The following is a 19,341-nucleotide window of genomic DNA, read 5'->3' as shown; positions in this document are numbered from 1 at the left end:
TGGCAAATGGTCGCTGATCGCTATGGATTGATAGGGGTAACAGAGTGCGGATGTGCCCTCACCGAGAACCATGGAGGCCACGTTGGCGGCGGCCAGTCCACAGGCGCACAGCATGCACGCGTAGAGCGGCGTGATGCCGGAGCCGTGCCGGGCAACGCCCTTGGCCAACGCCAGTCCGCACGCCACCAGCGCCACCACCGTCGACTGACACTGCAAGCAGGGGGGTGGAGGGGGGGGGGGGAAGGAACGAAGCAGCAGTCATTATATGCTGTATGAGATAGCATTGCACGAAAAAAAAAATAATCGCCGCAGTGTGACAGGAAGTTCCCCCTTTTTTCTACCTGGGGCTCAAAGGAAACCGACGCGACGGCCTGAAAATAGCAGCCGTGTCCTAGAAACCGCACGTCACACGGAACGCGCCCGTGAGGTAACACATTTCTGCGCAGGAGTCGCCATTTCTGAAGACCCGCGCGGCAGGCAGAGTCACATAATGCGTTGCACAGTCTGCGCGCAAGAAAGTGCAGTTCAATTCGTCATGTACATTTTTCTCAGTAGTGTAGCAAAAACAAAAAAAAGTGACAGACGATTACGATAGTCGGCAATGCAAAATCTGAGCGCAGCTCTTCAAACGCCACCTCTGCCTCCGCTGGTAGGTGGAGCCACCCTCCGTGATCATCCCCCCAATGGCAGCCACCTTCCAGCTGCCCATTCTTCCATTCTCGACGTGGCAGGTGGCGTTTCGCTCTTCTACTGGCTTCCACGCCACCTCTAACACACCACTTGACAGGTGGCGTGTTAAGCCGTTGACGACGTCGACTACGACGCGGAACGCAGGCACGTGCGGCGAAGAGCTGCGCCCTAAGAAATGTAACGTGTACTTTTTGAAAATTTTATGCATGAACCTCCAACGAGTTATAACTTTTAGAAATGAGCACGCATGCGTCCTCTCTTAAAGTCATATCGTGGGACTAATTTTTACCCGACAATTTGGCTCCAGATATTTAACACAAAATGCGCGCATGCAATATCTTTAGGCAAATTGCTAAAAAAAGTAACATAGAAGCCATATGCCTACTTTACTGTATTTCACATACAAAATCGTGTAGAAACTGGCATGTGTGTAGTTATGATATTTTGCCATTTGCGTTTACCCATCTTATTCCGGCGTGCGTAATATCAGCGCATATACAGTCGCACCTCGCCGTAACGGAACGGTATATAACGAAATAATGGATATCAGGAAAAAATAGCTATTCCCCTTAGAAGCTCCCTATTACATTCTCCTTGGAAGCTTTTTTATGATTACATTAGTAACTGCCTGCTTGTTTCGTGTAGTGGCCTGCATATCTTTTGGAGGGGTGATGCTGAAACTGTCATACGCGTCACAGCGTCTCCAGTGTGGTTCCCTGTTAAAAGAGAAGGGGCTGTAGAGAGCTGCCAAATCACATTTTGACTGCTTTTGCTTGGCTTCCATAAAAAAAAATGTAAAGCAGAAAAAACTCCAATGAAAAAAATTGACGAACAAACAGAGCAGGAATAAAGTTGTTTGTGGTGTGACCGTATTCGTGCAATGTTTCCACAAGAGGTGACATGCAGTAAACAAAAGGGCGCTGAGCAATCCATGATTTTCTTAGATACCCTTTTGAGGGAACTCGTCAGGATAGAATTCTTTCTTTTTAAAGGTCGGAGCCATCGCTTGTGATCGCACTTCGTAGTGACGCTCTATTTTCTTTGTCTCTCATGGTGTTCACGGGTTTTCAGACAAGAAAGTAACTACGCGTTTTGTTCCATAATCTGACGAAAATAAGGCGGAGCTGTACAAAAATCCAGAAACACATCGAACACTTACCTGTAACAGCGCCATGTTGGCAGCCGCTTGTCGAAGCTGGCTTTTGATCGTAGTGAGCCGGTCGAGGTTAACCTGCATGCAAGAGAAACAAGCACTCCATTACGATCCCGTATGAAACGTAACTTGTTCGCGTCAAATATGCCCGTAACTTTGCGAGTACTGACTGCGGCCTGTGTTTCTTCGGCCGGCTTGACGTTGGCTGTGTGGATCTGAAAAAGGTGTTCGCATCGGTTTAAGTGCGAGGCAGTGGAATACTGACACAATCCGTTGTAGCGGGACAACAGAGAAGGATACACTAGGTCGTACGTATTGAAAATATGAGCCCAACAAAAAGGGACAAATTCCTGCACGAAAAAGCAGGCAATGGAGGGCTGCGGTAGATTCGTGTGACCTAATACCCGTGCCGCCGGTCACAAGGAAAGACTGAACTGGCCTCTAGAAAGTTTGGTTCCCCACAATTTTGCGACGTCTCAAATAAACTGCGGCTTTTACGCCAAACACAGTTTCCTAAAACGCAGTCTTACTTTGGTGTAGATTACCTGATGGCTCCTCAACACTCAAGTGTCCTATTATTTTTTTATAACGAGGAAGGCTCCCATCACTTGGCGAGGCGCCTGATTCCTGATCTTGAAAATTAACTGCGTACTGTTCAGATCTGGATGGCCACGGCTACACTCCCGCCAGTGCAAAACAAGATTTGAGCTTGGCGGTTTGGTGCTCTTTTTGAGGCGAAGATTAATACAGGGTCCAGTGTGGACGATATACTTGTCTTCACAGGGAAGGCGAATTTTATAAATGAGCTCGCTGCATGGCACACACACTTGACCATGGCATGTCCGGTAACCTTCCTTGCAACCATTTTTCTTCGGACTTACATGCCTGCTGACAGCGCCGCAGATTTTGCCAGCTTGTTTTCCGTTGTGAAAATAAACTGCAGCGCTGTCAGCAGGCGTGTGAGCCAGAATAAAAATGGCAGCAAGGGAGGGTTCCAGACATGCCGCAATGTAGATGTATTTCCTTACCACTTCCAATGCTTCGCTGCCTATCGTAAAATGCTGTACTCTTCCAACAGTACTTTTTTTTTAAAATTCAAGAATTTTATTTATGTTTCTTTCAAAATACAAAATAGTTGCTAGACCCATAACCATTGGCTAGTAAAGGGAAGATTGAAGATTGCTTTAGATTTCTTCATAATATTTTCAACCCATCGTTCTGCTTTGCGTGTCCAGGCCTTTCATCATGCTTCCCATTTCGTTCGCTAAGCAGTGTCATCAACGAATCGCAGATTACAAAGTCATTCTTCGTTATCTTTTACCCAAAGTCTTTCCAATCCACTTCTACGAATACCTCCAGTAAACAAGCGGTGAATACTGTAGATATCTTGCCTCCCGGACTGTCGCCATTTCTGATAAGAGATTTTGTCACTTTTTCTATACCTGTGTTTACATGAATGCGACAGAATGTGGCTTTATTAGATTTTTCAAGAGTAAGAGCGGGTTTTAAGAAATCGTGTCTTATACTCCCTTCCTGAACGTTTTTGCACTTTCCTTCAAAAAGTGGACACGAGTCAACTTTTGTCGCATTCATGTAAACGTGGCTTATGGAGGACAGCGGCGGCTGTGCATCCATATAGGTATTTTCCAGAAATTATTTCTCTTCTACGCCCTGATTCCGCAATGCCTGCATGACTGCTGGCTTTTTTACTGAATGAAACACTTTTTCTTCTTCGATGAACGCTATATATACCCTATATGTAGGCTATATATAGTCTTTACGAAAGCCAGCCTTGTCCTTTGATTGACTGAAGTATATGTTTATTCTAATTCTATTAGCGACTGCTTTGGCAAGTAACGTACCTAACATAAACAGAGAGTAAGCTGAGCGACCTGTATTTTTTTAAGTCCTTGATGTCCGTTGCTTTAGCATTAAGATCATGTTAACGCTCTTCCAAGACTCCAGCTCGTCCGCGGTCGTTAGACATTGTGTGGCAAGGTGTCAAGTTTTTTCAGTACCTCCCCGCCGTCCTTCAACAGATCTGTAGTTACCTGGTCCTGACCAGCTGCGTTGCTTGTAAGGATTTCTTTACTTTCTCTTTCTTATCCAGTGGGATATCCAATTATTCGTCACTACTGCCTCCGTGATTTGTGTCTTCATTATTTTGACTACTGTATTGGTCTGTGCAGAATTGCTCGGCTACTTAAGCGATCTTTTTCATATCGTAGTGCGTACGTCTGATTGTTGTCCGCGTCTAGCTTCCTCATGACCGCTTTAAGGCTACCATAGTTTTTTAAAGCATGCTATATTCTCCTCGTATTATACTTCCTTATGTCTATTACCTTACGCTAATTATTAAAATAAACGATCGCTAAATTTACGTTCTTTGGAAAAACGAAGATCGTTTTCTCTTTTGTCATGTTTTCATCGGTATTATCACGCACCGTCGTCGTTCTCCACCGCTCATATCACGCCTGCTCATCGAAGACAAAGTCCAGCCCATATTTGCTCGCACTAACTTACTTCATCATTCACCGCTCTTCATAGCTATTCGTCGCTGGAACACATTTCCAGAAAGCATTGCGTTAGTCAAAAGCCACGATGAATCTGTTCGCAAACTGAAGTCTTTTGCCGCATTGTTTGTTTTTATTATTTGTGTTTATCATTGCTATTTTTTCATGTCTTGTATTCTTCCTCTCCGCTATGCAGTGCCTCCCTGAGGCCTTTAGGGCATGTGAATAAATAATTAAATAAATTAAATAAATAAATTAGGTTTGACAGTCCTTCCACTTCTGCGCTATCTAGGATTTGAAGGTTTTTATGCTTTGGCGTTTGTTAATCAGGTTTATCACCTCCTGAGAAAGCTTTTCAGCATCCTGCGTAGTTACGCTGCCCCCTGCTTCTATTGCGCACTGCGTAATCATAAGTACTGAAGGATTGGCTTCTACATAAACAACAGGGCTGCTAAGGAGTGCGCATGCAGAGTACGGCGACAAGTTTTCACCGAGCGAATGTACTCCTGAAAGCGTGCACGTCCAAGAGAAGTAAAAGTGTTATCTGAATCACCTTTCGTTTTCGACGAACGGTGTTTGTACTCGTCGCCACATGCGACATCCTGATCGCAGAATTTTAGAGGTGCTTCAGAAATCGGATCCTGTAAGGTGTTAAAAGGGGCAACGGAGAGGGCGACTCTCCCCCGCTTCTTTCCACTTGCCAAGTGATCCGTACAATCTGGTCTGTGCATATTGCTTTTCGGGAGGGAGGAAAGAACAGGTACCACGTTTGGCAGAAGTGAACAGGCTTCGTGGTTTGCTTCTCATTCGTATAGTGGAATACTTATGCTACTCCCAAAACACAAAATTTGAACAAGGTAAAGCGAGCCCTCGTCCTCACATTTCGGGCACTTTTTTGCCTTTCGGTAAGCCGTAAAGGATCCACTATAGGAGTGAGAAGCAAATCATACCGGCTGTAGTTTTTTGTCAAAGCCTGTAACTTGTGTCTCACTGTATATCAAAAATGGAGCGCTACCTTTGCCCCGTTCGTGAACAGTGTCTGAATCATGGTCTGCGCCACAATATGGGCAACAATCCATGCTATCGCATGAACACTCCCTATGCAGGGTACGGCAGGGAGCCTCAAGTCTCGCAGTCATCACGGACGACACTAGGCTGCATAGCACTCTGAGCGCACAAAGAGCTACGGTGTATACGGCCTGCGATACGAAGTTCATAAGTGAGCTCGCGGTTCTTCTTTGGGTTTAGCAGTGTGCCCTCACATAAGCTGCAGAGAATGCCGAGACAAAGCGAAGAATCCCCATTGTGTAGAGCGCAGTCGGGGCGTCGAGCGTGGTACGCTACGCGGATGCAGGTGTTTGAAGTGCAGTGACGTAGCCAGAGATCCGTTTTCGTAAAGCAGTCCCGCCCGGATGCTGCCCCCCCCCCCCACCCCCCCCCCCCCCAAACTCATTTTTTTTTTTCTGCGCACGTGCACGCGTGCGACTTTCCGCCGCACTTGGCAAGGGCGCGCTTGAAGAGGAAACGCTGCTTTCTGAAAATTGAAAATCGGTATCGAGGAAAGGAAATGACGCAGTAACTGTCTCTCTTCTCAGCGGACAACTCAACCGCGCCGTGAGGGAAGAGAGGAAGTTTTGAGTTAAAGAAGAAAGAGATAGAGGGCCGATGTGGAGGGCTCTAGAATAATTTCGACCACCTGAGGATCTTTAACATGAACTGACATCGCACAGCACAAGTGCGCCGTTTTCGTTTCGCCTCCGTCGAAATGCGGCCGCTGCGGCCGTGCTCGAAATCGGGCACTCCGGCTCGACAAGTACCCTTTGCACGCTACCCTTGCGTGAGTGCCAGCCGTCACAGGAATCGCACTGTCTTGTGCCCTCCCACAATAAGCCTTCAGACAAAGCGTGCCAGAACAGACGCCCGCCACTGTTGGTATGCGTGCCAGGAAGCTATAGTGAGGCGCTATTGGCTTCTTTTCTTCGAAGCAATGGAAATTTGATTATCTTTGATTATCTGGAGGACGACGAGGAAGCGCGACATTGTGCAACGAAAACTTGGCTCTGCGAAACGTTCATGGTTATATGGCGCCATTAATACCCCTGCAGCAGCCTGTAGCTAGAAAAGGTAAACACAGCGGAACTTGCGTGACCAGGATGCAGCAGGAAGCCCTGTATGCGTGCGGTATAGCAGCTGCAGCACGGTCAGACAACAGATGTGACCCCATTAGGAAGGAGAGTTTGCTAGGGCAAGCTACAAAGCAAACGATACGCCGTGTAGTTTACAGAGACGCATGGCAAAACTCTGCGAGACAGTCACGGGAGGCCTCAAGCGACACAAGGCGATTGTTACGCATCGCCATGTATATCCGCCGTGCTGTGAACGGAGAAAAAAAACAAAGATTGCGACTCCATCGAGAGCGCGGCGTCCCTTCGCTGACTTGAATTTAAGCTGGACGTCAAAAACGCGGCCGTCCTTTGTAGGACTGGCACCCATGCCTGCGCCCAAGCACTTTGTAACAGCTGTGATAGGATGAAGCAGCTACACGCTGCTGCAGTGTGGGCGCCAACGCTTGTGCGCGCCCTCTGGCGGAGAGGTGCGTACCTGTGTGCTCATGCGTGCCACGAGGGTCATTTCCAGGTTTCCGTTCAGTCCCAGGAGGGGTGGGATCAGCACGAACAGCTCCCGGTACGCCGCATATACAGGCCAGTCCTGCAGAAGTTACAGCGCGCAGTCCATTAGGCTTCGCTTCCTTCGACGAAACCATAGACTTGTACCAACACATTACAAATAATTGATTACATGTTAGTAAGTTACACTTTCTTCCAGTTTTCTATTGCAAGTATTAATTTTTGTAACGTGTAAAATTACTGGTAATCGTTTACTGGTAATCTTGTTGGAAATTTTTCCAAAAACGAGTTGTAACCAGTGGTGTCACTTCAGGAAGCTTACCTCGACGGCAAGCACTATGTAAGTGTGGAAACAGAAACGATGCCACCAATCATGATTTTTTCAGACCACCTCGCAATGACAGAGAGTTTAAAATAGGGGTGCAGATTTTGCGCCGCAGCGTGTAGCGCGGAATTCTCTCGCTTTAAGAGCGACAGCAGTCGAGGTACGGAGAAGCCGCGCGCATGAGGATGCCCGCACACACTAGCCCGAGCGGCCGCCATTGAACTAGACCCGTGTTTTGTGCTTCGTATTTCGCATTTAACTACGACGGCGCAACCGTATGTCATGTTTAGCGAGCTTGAGCTTTGGTCCCCTCATAGTGCGGGAAACAGCAAAGCGCATCGCTTTGCGTAAATTCGAGGTGATGAGGAAGGTATTCGTTGGCTAATGCAACGCGCTTCCCTCTGGCGCGTAGATTCAGATACAGCTCAGTGTCGCTACTGATGTGTTCAGTAAGAAAAGTAGAAAAAAAAGTCGAAGGAAAGGTAGAAAAATAATGGCAGGGGAAACTACCAACGCATGTACTGCAACAGACCAGAGATCAAGCAAGCCTCACTAGCTCATTCTTGTCAACGCATATTCGTGCGACGCTAACACAAGATGAAAGAAAAATAACGAAATATTAATCGATAATTTCTCAGTTACTGTTCAGTTACTTTTCCAGATTTTAAGTGACCCCTGAAGCGAGTTGCCTTTTACGTGAAGTAATTGTAATCACTTACATGTATTCTGTAAAATGCACAAGACTGGAAAAAACGCATATTCGCCAGGCTTACCACGAAGACACGGTGAGGGTGCATATGCCTCGATCACTTGAGTGCTAGCGTTACGGCTACCGTACGGAAATGTTTGGGAACGAACCGACACGTAACCTTTGTTTCATTGTCCACTATTTATCAAGCGCTTATACCTGCTGGTTTCATTACGATTTTATTCATAAGTCCGCTCACTAGATTCCGCTCACGAAACTTTCCTAAAGAAACTGTCGGGGGTACTACTAAGGGCTGAGATGTTCATTACAGCAAAACAAAAACATCCTCTGCCGTGGGCACGTGGTCTTATCGTCCTGCAGCACAGTTAACTGGAGCGGTGAAAATTTTATGCTGTCTGCTTTTGTTCGTCCGTCCGATTTGTATGCTAGGAAATGTTGCTCTTTTTATGCAAAGAAGCAGAAAAAGGCGTATACTCTAACGTTTTTACATCCTTAAAGGTGTCAAAAGTCTCATAGAGTTTCCCAGGGCTTGCACCTTTTAGTAATTTAATACTCACCGTTATAGTACCCATAAACACTCATAAAATGCTGAACACCAAAACACTATCAGTATCAAAACGTCGTAATGGTGTTCACGAACACCCTCAAAAAGTTGGTTACACCCTCAAGGGGTGTTATCCCTCGGGAAAGAGCGTTACACGCTAAAAGGCGTGCAACTTTTTAGTGTGTACCACACAACTGTTCGGCTGGTTTGATGGATTTAACCTCTTTGTATTTGCAGGAGAGGTTTGTATAAAACTGCGCGCTCTGCCTGTGGCTGTCTTATTTGACCAGTGATGCGTCAATGCACCGGAAGGACCAGTCCGAGGATGTAGTCATGCTACTGAATGCTTAGATGCACACGTTGAGCAGAGTTTGCAAATGACCGCTGAGACTCCGCGTGCGCGCCGAGCGCCTGCTGTTCTGGACATCTCTCTTAATGAGGAAAAGCACGACGAGAGATGAACAGCGTTAAAGGGACGAGACGAGCGACCAAGGGCCACAGGAAGGAAGGGGGGCTGTGTGCCTTGTTGTAGCTCGCTTCTCACAATACAAAGGCCAAGCACCCTTACGACAAAAGGCCATGAAGTACAACCGGCGACGCGAACGTCATCGACTGCGTTGTTTGCGTCGAAGTTGCCTATTTTCGCGCAGCTCAGTCAGTGCTGCAGCGTAGAGCGGCACAGCTCTGCACCTTGTTTAGAGGCAGACAGTTGGGAGAAGGCCGAACAGTAACGGTCCGAGGTGAAATGGAGGCCACAAGCAGCAGCGCGAGAAAATGGGAGCAAGGGGGTCTTGCCATGCACTTTTTTAAATGCCCTTAAGACGAATCAGGTTCACATTCCATAAACTCAGGAAATTCGGCCGATGCCAGTGCGTCATTAGCAGTTTGTCGACCGTCACTTTTTTAACACATGGGAGATGTTGACTTCGCCATACAAGGAAGGCAGAAAAACTGGCCGATGACGTAGCTCTGCTACACGAGCATCAGGCTCAGTCTAACAGGGATGCCATGCAGGCGAATATGGGAGTTCAGGGAAGTGAATTAACCGCCATGCTAATTAACTACCGGAAGCTTCGTGCCGAGGATGTTTTCCAGTCGGCGCCTCAGAGGAATAAGATCAGCACGCCGGTCGCAGAGGTGAACGAGAAGAGCCTCATTACAGGTGCGACAAAAGCGGCTAGTAGGACCGCTTCCACACTTCGGGTGTAAATGCCTTGAAGAACGTATTCTGAAATTGGTAGTGGATGGCAGCATCACCAACGTACAGTCATTTTGGAGGTCAGAAAAGCTGGCGTCATTCATACGAACGGGGAAAATGGTGGACTGATGCCGAAACACAGCAACCTTCTTGATTCCCTTCTACGGTTTCGTAAGCTCTACGCTTCGCATGTAGTCTTCAATTCCCCACAGTGCGGACAAAAGACACGGACGGAAAGACACACGTCAGAAAGCGCTTTCCGTCCGCGTTTTCTGTGTGCGCTGTGGGGAATCGAAGCATCTACAGCCAACTAGCGCAGCAGTTCGTCTTCGCACACAGTATACGCTCGCATCCGCTGGTAAGTGGAAGTGTTTTGTTTGCTTTTTTTTTTCGAGTCAAAATAAGAAGGAAAGCACGACTCCCAGCTTTAGCATTCTGCGCCATTGGAGTTTTTGTCACAGCTATGTGCGACGGAAGAGGGGGGACTAAAACATTGAAAGCTCCGCAAAATCGGAGGTGGTCGAGCAGGAGGGCACGCGGGTTGTCCAGCGCACCCACCTTGACGTGGTCGAGCAGCAGGCTGGCGGCCACCGATCCCATGCCTGCCAGAAGGAAGGGCAGGAACACCTGCACGCATGTGACCCACAGGCTCTCGGACTTCTCGGGCTCCTCCTCGCCCTTAACGTCGAGTCGATCGCTGGAGCCACCGCTGCCCGCGAGGACCACGTCGCCCGCAGCCGGCAGGTCGTCCGCGGTGGAGGACAACGCCAGGGGAAGCTCGATGATGGCCACGCCTCCGTCGGCGGTCGCCACGGAAGAGTCCTTGGTGCCGCGCATGTTGGGCCGCTTCTCTAGGAAGCCCACGCGACAATGGCTGGCCGCAAGGGAGAGCATCTCGTCGGCCGCCTTCCTGCGAGCGGTGGACGGGCACGTCTCACGCGGGGGCAGCTGCAAGTGCAACAGCTGTTCCACTGATGTCACACCTGATGTGACGCCAAACGTTTGTCACGAAGAGCCGCGCTCTGCGCCGCACTGGTGTGTAACCTGTAATCTGACGCCATGGATACAACATTATGCACGTGCACATCACCTTCCTGTCAGAACTGCAATTCATAACCAATTTACCCTCCAAACAAGTCGCTAAGAACACAGAATGGCAAGTTCCTGCCTTGGAGCACGATCACTGCGATGTCACAATGGAGCACAAACTGTAATGACAATTTTAAGCTACTCAATAACTATAACGCTATAGGTATAACCATAACGCCCAATTAAGGACTCGCCAAGATGGTTGAGCTCAGATGTTTTAGACGTTATGGAGTAAAAGAGTGCTGTAGTAAATTAGGCTGCGACAGAAGTGCACTTTTCAAGCATAAAATATCACTTTCCGTCGGTTAGCACACGTCCCATCCCTAAGAGCACTGTCAGTTCTGTGCGCATTTTTTGCGTGTGCGTTTTTGTGTAGATGTCACCACGGGACAAGTTGACAGGCGCTTTGACTTGTTATGGCAGCTTTGTTTACTGTTCTGCGCATTTTAACGCAAATAAGCTTCAGCAAAGGGAGTGTACGCGGCAACTGTTCGGAAAAAATGACGGACATCACTTGATACTATATTTATGCTGCGAATGCGAAAGCACGCACACGGGGTGTTGTTCTGCACTGATGGCGCTGTGCTCTAATGAAGCAGCCTGTGAAGCTCATCTGTTTGCGCCGGCCTGGGTTCTAAATGCACTTTTCTTATTTCCCATTTTCATTCCCATTTTTATTTCTTTCCAGATGAGTTGGGCTTTCAGGCCGTCTGGTGTGGGCAGCAACAACGCGGGGTTTTCCGCCTCGTGAGACGCACAATCCTTTCGAACTAAATAAAAATCGCAGTCTACCTCGTCGTAGTGAGTATAAGTAGACATGAAATTGCCCTCGTTACGCACTCACTGCGCTGGATCACGGGAACCCATTTGGGGTGCTATGGCGCCCCGTTTCTCGCCGCAACTGTGACGTGTTTGAAGCGAGGCATGACGCCTATGCCGGCGGCGGGAATTTCAAGAAACTGTTTTTGAGGAAATTAAAGGCGTATTGAACGCCCACCAGCTCCTTATATTTATTTATTTACCCACAGCGCCATGCCTGGCATTACAGTGGCGGGTGAAAGAGTAAAAAGCACAAAAAATACGACACAATGTATACAACTATAACTATAATGTATACAACTATTAACAACTGTAAACGCACGAATCACCACAAATTGCAGCAAAGGTTTCAGTATTTCCATTATCTATAACATCAATTACCAGCGATGAGAGAAAATTCTACTCGGGCACAATCATTGAAAATATTGAATTTTTAAACAGCCGAGTATTATATTTATAATCTCTAACTGTGCGTACGGGGTCGACACGCTCAGGCATATAAAATGGTTGCAAAATATATTTTTTGCGTTGAATACCTACTTGATCGTGATAAATAATATGGAACAGTTAAATCTAATTTTTTTTTTATGTAGTGTCTCAAGAGGCTGCCATTACAGTTCCTGAGTCACATTCGTTGCACTGACTTCTCGGCCGTACCTGCCAGAAACGTAACGGGCCGCTAAGATTTGGACTCTTTCCTGCCTGTTTCTATCTATATTGGTCGGTGGGTCTCATACAGTACATCCATATTCAAGAATCTATCTAATGTATGCTTTATACAGGATTTCTTTGCTTTCAAGTGAAAATGACCTTGTAATTCGCCCTAAAAGGCCAGCTATTCGCCCGCTTTTGAGGTTATATAATTTCATCATTCGTTCTCCTTGGCCTTCTTTTGTAACAGTTCGCTCCCCATTTGATTCATACGCCCCACTGTCATTGGTAGCGAGCGCCAATGAAGACACTGTCGATGGCTAGCTGGCAATGTGCTTTCGCAGCTTCGGAAACGCAGACGGGGCTGACGAGTGACAGGAAAGGAAAATAATGAACAGGAAGATGAATCTCTACAAAATGCGGTTCCTGCTTGTTCCCTCCGGAATGCCTTTTGAATGCCCGTCTCTCACAGGGAATGCACCCTATATGCGACGGGCTTCTCCAGGCCTTCAAAGATTTAGTTTGCAAATCTTGAGGCAGCACCAAAAGCACCGAGCCCCAGAATGCGGAAAAGTTACACTGCTACCGTTCCGCGCACCGTTCGTGGAGTTATCGCTAATGTGAGCGCGGAACAGCTCTGGAAGTGTGAATTTCGGTGTTTGAAACTCGAAACCCCAAGTGTGCCGCGCGTCGAATGGACTGGCCACCGAGGATATAGGGGCTGACCCCCTGCCGTTGCACTTAGCGCACACGCACACATCTAGGCGACGACTGCACCTTACTGAGCACATACCGCGTAGCGCCATGCCAACACGTGTTCGTGTCCCTGCGCGCTCGAATGCTTTCAAGTGCAGATTTCTTAGAGCGTAATTACGGGATAAGCGTTTCGTTAATGTCGTCCACAAGAAAAGTACTTAATTCGTAAAGATACCGGGACTCGTTGTCCAGCTATGCATTCTTTCTCCTCAGCATTTCAGAGAGCGAAGAGAAATGAGAACGTTTTTATGACGGCGGGGTACTGAAGGCTGTACGGCAGTCATCTTCGAACAATAAATAATAACAATAATTGGTTTTTGGGGAAAGGAAATGGCGCAGTATCTGTCTCACATATTGGCGGACACCTGAACCGCGCCATAAGGGAAGGAATAAAGGGGGAGTGAAAGAAGAAAGGAAGAGAGGTGCCGTAGTGGAGGGCTCCGGAATAATTTCGACCACCTGGGGATCTTTAACGTGCACTGACATCGCACAGCACACGGGCGCCTCAGCGTTTTTATGGCGGCAAAACGCTAAGGCGCCGGTGTCCTGTGCGATTTCAGTGTACGTTAAAGATTCTCAGGTGGTCGAAATTGAATAAGATCGTTTCCGAAGATTGTCCACCACTACACAAAAATACATATTTCTAAAAACATTGCAGACCATGAAAAATTTGTCCTGGTCTGTGATTCCACACTGCCATACATCACTGGTCGATACTCTAGGACTGCAATCTGAACTACTGAGGTTTCCAAATTACGGCCACATTGAATGAAGACTTAAATGGGAACGGAAGTGCAATACACTTCGGAGAACACCCTCAAGTTAACCCCCAAGTTAACAGCAGCGCTTTCTCTCAACCCCGTTTTTAAAGGACGCGGAGGACAAAGTGAAGTACACCTGTATCTAATTGCCACGTTGTAGTAACAAATACGCTAATTTCACTGAAAGCGGAGTTTTTACAGCTAGAAGAAGACAAAAGACTAAATACGGATATGCGGCCAAAGGCCGTTTGCTCAGCACAAGTACGATGACGGCCAGTTCCTCTTGTTTCCGAAGCTTTCAGGTTAGACCACGCCGCCGTCTACTTTTCGCAAGTCCATAATTTTCTCGACGTCATCATTAACGTCCCGAGTTAACGTCGCGTCATCACTAGGTCACTAGGCGCGAGAAAAATGATACATTATGAGCGCAAAATTTCTTACAAATATCAACACATTTATCGCCGAATGGGTGACAGCAGGGCTATAAAAATAAAATCTTTTGAATGTTACCAGCAGCAAAAAATATGCTCAGGGACATACATATAGCAATCCTTCAAGCTATATATTCCCTAAGCCCCCGGCCCGCGTCAGTATAAAGGAGAGGGGGGGGGGGGGGATGAATGCTGAGAGAACCATGCAATGACAATTAAATAACAGTTCGCGGAACCCCACAAAGAAATATATATGAGATGCACATACAGCTTTGTAGCTACGGACGTAAGCATTTCAATAAAGAAACGCTTACACAAAACACGCTAAAATACAAACAATCGAAAGAGAGAAAATTATGCGACTCGCGAGGAAACAAGTAAACTGAGGAACGCAAAAATAATTACAGCTTAGCTTAAACAAAATTGGTGAATGGAAACAAAATTGTTGAATGGCTTGTGCGTTTCGCCAGGGTACCTTCACAGGGTATGGGTTTGAAAAGAATGACAATAAATGTCACGTTCTGGCGAGGTATGTGAATGGTGACATATAGACGAGATGAAATGAAAGAAGCAGGTGAAGTCAAGCGCAATTTCAGTGCGAGACTGTGGGGAGAGATGTGGGCGGTGCAGAAGCTGGGAACATTATTCAAGTGGCGAATAAGGTAAGATTAAGTATTTTTACATCATTTGCTCATTGATAGCTGCGAACCGTAAAATGTATTGAGCAACTCTGTACATATTCTGATTCAACTGGAGCTTGTTAATGAGCCACACCTGGCTATTGTATCGTACTGATTAAGTGTGAACTAGCGCACGGCAAGCTTTACGCTTTACCAGGTATCGCGCTTTCTATATTACCAGCGAAGGGAAAAATACCACTGCAAGAAACTGAGCCTCATTGTATGTTTTTCTGTTACGTCACATGACGCGACCAAGAAGTTTCAGGGATCTGTACAGTAGGAATGATGATTCAAAAGGTAGGATCAAATATAATACAAGGAAAAATCAATGGCTGCGTGACACTTTTCATCTAACACACAGGTAAATTACATTTTATGCAAGTTACAACAATCAGCAGTCCACTTTTTATCTTACGCACAGGTAAATTACATTTCATAGAAGTTACAACAATCAGCAGTGTCAGTACTTATCTGTGTAACCTCTGTCAGTGTTTACATGATCCTGGCAGAGTGCGGTAATAAAGAGTACACATCTGACATCTAGAAATGCGAAGGAAGACGCTTGCACCTATTACAAGCAACTTGACGGTAGTGCTGACGCATTATCACCCGTCTCGCACGCCTATCATCTTCTTAGTACGATTACATCGCCAGCAACTCCACCAACAACGTGCTTCTTCTCGGATATTATCCCAGTGGTGCATTCCGAAAAATAAGTGCGACGTACAAGATTATTGTGGTCATCAAACATATGGGCAGAGTGGTTATTCTGCGCTATTTTGCACATTGTGCATGCTGCAAGCAAATAAGTGTGGCGCGTGTTTCCGCAGTATTAGTTGCAGTATGAAAGAACAGCAGAAAGGCAAAAAAAATCACGTGTTTAGCATCAATTCTTCATACGACTTTGTAGGATCAATGAAGCGAACAAAATCGCGTGGAGCCGTTATTTCCCTTATTTCAATACAACGAAGTAAGCAACCAAAGGACGTCCGGAGCGCGTGGCGAGGTTCCGGCGGAAGTTCGCACACGTTGGAAAGTCTCGGTAACAGGTTTGTTGCCGCTTTCAGTGCAAAGTCACATATTTGGCGAGAGTTATCACTGATCTGTCTAAGCGCAACCCAGGCCATCCACAAGCAGTGAATTCCAAAATGGTGGCCGCCTGCGTTGCCAAGGAACGCGGCCACACAGTGCAGGTAATAAGACTCTGCCAAATGCATCAACGTTCTTGAATGCGTTACGTAAATCAGCCCGCACTGTCGATACACGTGGACTTGGCAAGCCATATAGCAAGTTGTTGCCGACAAAGCTGGCACGCGTACTCTGTGTCCTTCGTAAACCAGGAGAGTGTATATAGCTGTGGCGCAATGCAATATTAACAGCGGCAAACAAGAATACTTATGCCTCAATGGCAGCTGTTTCACCTTATAGGTAAGACCTGCTTTCATTGCGACAAGTGCTGCCATATGGTTTCGACTAGAGCGCTTTAGGCTTGGATTGTTTTCACGTTGTCTACGTCAACGATCGAGCATGCAGCTACATTGAACACCGGGTGAAGTGCACTGGCGCCTGACAGGGTCGAGCGAGTAGACCAACCGAAACGGAGCTAAGCACCCTCTGCCGCCACCACTGAGTGCGCTGGCGCCGCGCATCCCTCACCGTGTGATCTCGTGAGCCGTGATGACGCGAGGCCGCGCCCAGAAGCCCGTGGTCGTCGCTGCGGGGCCCCCGTTGCGCTGGTCGGTAGCCGGCATGGCCTGCCAGCGCCACCGCCGGCTCCCGCGCCTCCCCCTGGAGGGCACGTCCTCTTCGTCTTCTTCGTCTTCGCTCAGCGGGATCAGCGGCCCGGACCGCGGGGCCGCAGCAGCGAGCGCGCCGGTTCAGCGGCTGGCATCGGGCACCTGCTCGTCGCCTGGTCCGGACGCCACAGGGACTCCTCCTCCGGGCACAGCTGGGAAGCGCGCGCGCGCACCACTCCTTGAGCCAGAATCAGCGACACTTTCGTCTGAGCGTACACTGGCGTCTAAAAAGCGACACACGGTCGCACTGTCGTCGCCTTTTCGGGTCGACATCCTGGTTCAGTGTCTCGCATCTCGACTTCCCTTCTCCGGTCGCCGTTCTAGAGACCTTTTTACCTGATGCTCGGTGACCCTCGTGATGCAGCGGGCGGCGGCCGCTCGACGACTATGCGCGCTCTACTCGCTTGTCGACTTGCGTGATGTTTGCTTTGCTTTTCCCTTCTTCCAAGCAGCGGCCAACAAAGGCGCTTACTGCGGCCGACGCGGGCGTTCAGGCGTGGCCGGCCAGGGCGAGGGCGCCTGGAGTCACCGCCGCATTTCGCTTTCGTCGTTTTCCCTCGGCGCAACGGCGTTTCCAGGCCAGCTGAGTGCGCTTTCGGTCTTGAGTCTGCCAGACCGGATCGTGCACGGTTTCCTCACAGTGTAGCCTTTGTTCGCCCCGCCCGGCACTCTCTCCCCCTCTGCACATCGGGCTTCTCTTCCGGTGGCCGGCCACCGTTCACCTACTTCTTTCGCTGCGGACGCTCGCGTTTCCGTGACCTCGAGCGCGTGGAAAATCGGTTCGGACGGTGATGGACATCGGAGCGATCGCAAAGCTCCTTGCCGGCGCTCGCTCGAGCCAGACGGTGCCAGGTCTTCGACAGGGCGTCGAGTCGAACGGGTTAAGTAGGACGTAGTAGGACGGACACCTTTACGGCATCGCGGAAGGCGTCTATGATGTGACTTTACACTGCAACGCTTATCGTTGTGAACTGCGATCGAGAAATGATAGACCCGGATTGTAAAAGTCTTCCGGAACACAGTGGCGGAATCAACGGAAGCAAGAGTAGGAGGAAAGTACCCAGCGAGAATAGCTATACACCCTTGCTCAAGACGAATCTCTCAGCGCTATACCAAACTCATCGCAGCAAGCGGGCTGTACATCCCAAAAGATGTGCTATGCGAAGGTAGTAGGTTTTGTGCCGGTGGCAGGCAAGGGTGAAAGTTACCTGGAATCGGGAATTTGTTGCTGCCACATGATGGCCTCACTACGTACTGGCTCATTTAGACAGCAGGGGTGCTACATTTATTTTCAGTGGTTTCCTTCGTTACGTTGCCGTCCAGTGCCACATGGATGCGAGTTGCGGAAGTTTTAGGCGCATTAAGAGAGTCATCGCAGACCTCAATGTCCGCAGTAAAAGCTCTGAGTTGTCAATGTAGTTACTGCTTTGGTAAAATTTTTGTCCTGATTCTAAGATGATTCAAGTATTGACAAGATATGGGCATTTTTACCAGCTTGCGATTTACCACGTGGCCTATTTAATAGGGAGTTGTTCAGGATTTGTGTTTGGTGCATGTATTCATCAATGCTCCGGCTCTAGCGATCAGTGACATTTAACACCATACATCGCGTGGCTGGTGATGTTGAACAATACACACGTAACTTTTTCCGCGTCAGAAAAATTTCCTGCCTCGAAGAAGTGCTAAAAGACAATAAGAGCGAACAAAAACGGAAAGATGCGACCGGCACTTAGCTTTGCTGGTTTGAAATAGAGCATGGAGAGAAATCGTTCTGACGACATCGTCTGAAACGATATTAGGTCAGCATGTGATTACTGAAACACTTATGGTGGTGCACCACAATTTATGGTGGTGCACCAATAGAAATCACAAATAATATTAAAATTCTGGGTGTTACATTTTCTCAGAGCATGCTAAGGGATAGTCACATTGATGCTGTTTTAACTAAGTTAGCTCGAGCAGTTGGCATTTTTTCCAATTTCAGTTCATATCTCCCGCATCAAGCAAAGATACTGCTTTATAATTCCCTGTATTATTCTCATCTTAATTACTGTTTCCTGGTATGGGGCACAACCACGTATACAAATTTGCAAAAGATCTTTATACTTCAAGAAAAGCTTATCAGAATACTTTTTAATCTACCATAGAATAGTCACTCGCAAGGTCTTTTCCCCAAAGCAAACATAATACCAGTAGTCGATCTTTACAATTATAAGCTAGCACTTGCATTCCAGCGCGAACTAAAATATCATCTTGAATCTCTGCATGCATTGTCATTACTGGAAAAGAGCACTGTGTGTTACCCTACCCGTCATAAAGAGTGGATTGTACCAACTCCTAGAACCAACTGCGCAATGGAAAAATTATCCTTCGCACTTCCAACACTATTAAACAGCTATAAAAAATCCGGGACTGACCTGCTTAAAATATCTAAACATGAATTACGACAGCTTCACTGCATTCATTTTTAAAAACTGCACCTGTATTCCTATAATGTTTATATTTAATACTGTGTTTAATCTACTGCTTTGTATCCTCTGTATTTATTGTGTTGATTGTTGTTCTATTTTCTATGTTTCTATTTCATTTTTGATCCCCT

At 47.5% G+C, this 19,341-nt stretch overlaps 1 protein-coding gene across 7 annotated transcripts in view; it reads right to left on the bottom strand.

Annotated features, from left to right (window-relative positions):
• Positions 1–19,341, bottom strand: part of LOC144099578 (solute carrier family 41 member 1-like) — a 196,575-nt gene that overhangs the window by 10,569 nt on the left and 166,665 nt on the right. For 2 of the 7 annotated variants that reach the window (XM_077633004.1, XM_077633002.1), the window contains exons 2-6: positions 16,603–16,894; positions 10,318–10,669; positions 6,958–7,065; positions 1,850–1,921; positions 63–210 (exon numbers count right to left, since the gene is read on the bottom strand). In XM_077633004.1, coding sequence (XP_077489130.1) covers positions 63–210; positions 1,850–1,921; positions 6,958–7,065; positions 10,318–10,669; positions 16,603–16,697 — 775 coding nt within the window. In that variant the 5' untranslated portion in view covers positions 16,698–16,894. Of the gene's footprint in view, positions 1–62; positions 211–1,849; positions 1,922–6,957; positions 7,066–10,317; positions 10,811–16,602; positions 16,895–17,078; positions 17,733–19,341 lie in introns of those variants that run through there. The other 5 variants (XM_077633001.1, XM_077633005.1, XM_077633003.1 and 2 more) reach the window with 4 other exon arrangements.

Source organism: Amblyomma americanum, chromosome 7, assembly GCF_052857255.1.
Source record: "Amblyomma americanum isolate KBUSLIRL-KWMA chromosome 7, ASM5285725v1, whole genome shotgun sequence".
NCBI lineage: Eukaryota > Metazoa > Arthropoda > Arachnida > Ixodida > Ixodidae > Amblyomma > Amblyomma americanum.
The sequence above is the reverse complement of the archived record's forward strand: the minus strand, read 5'-3'. Positions and strand labels throughout refer to the sequence as shown.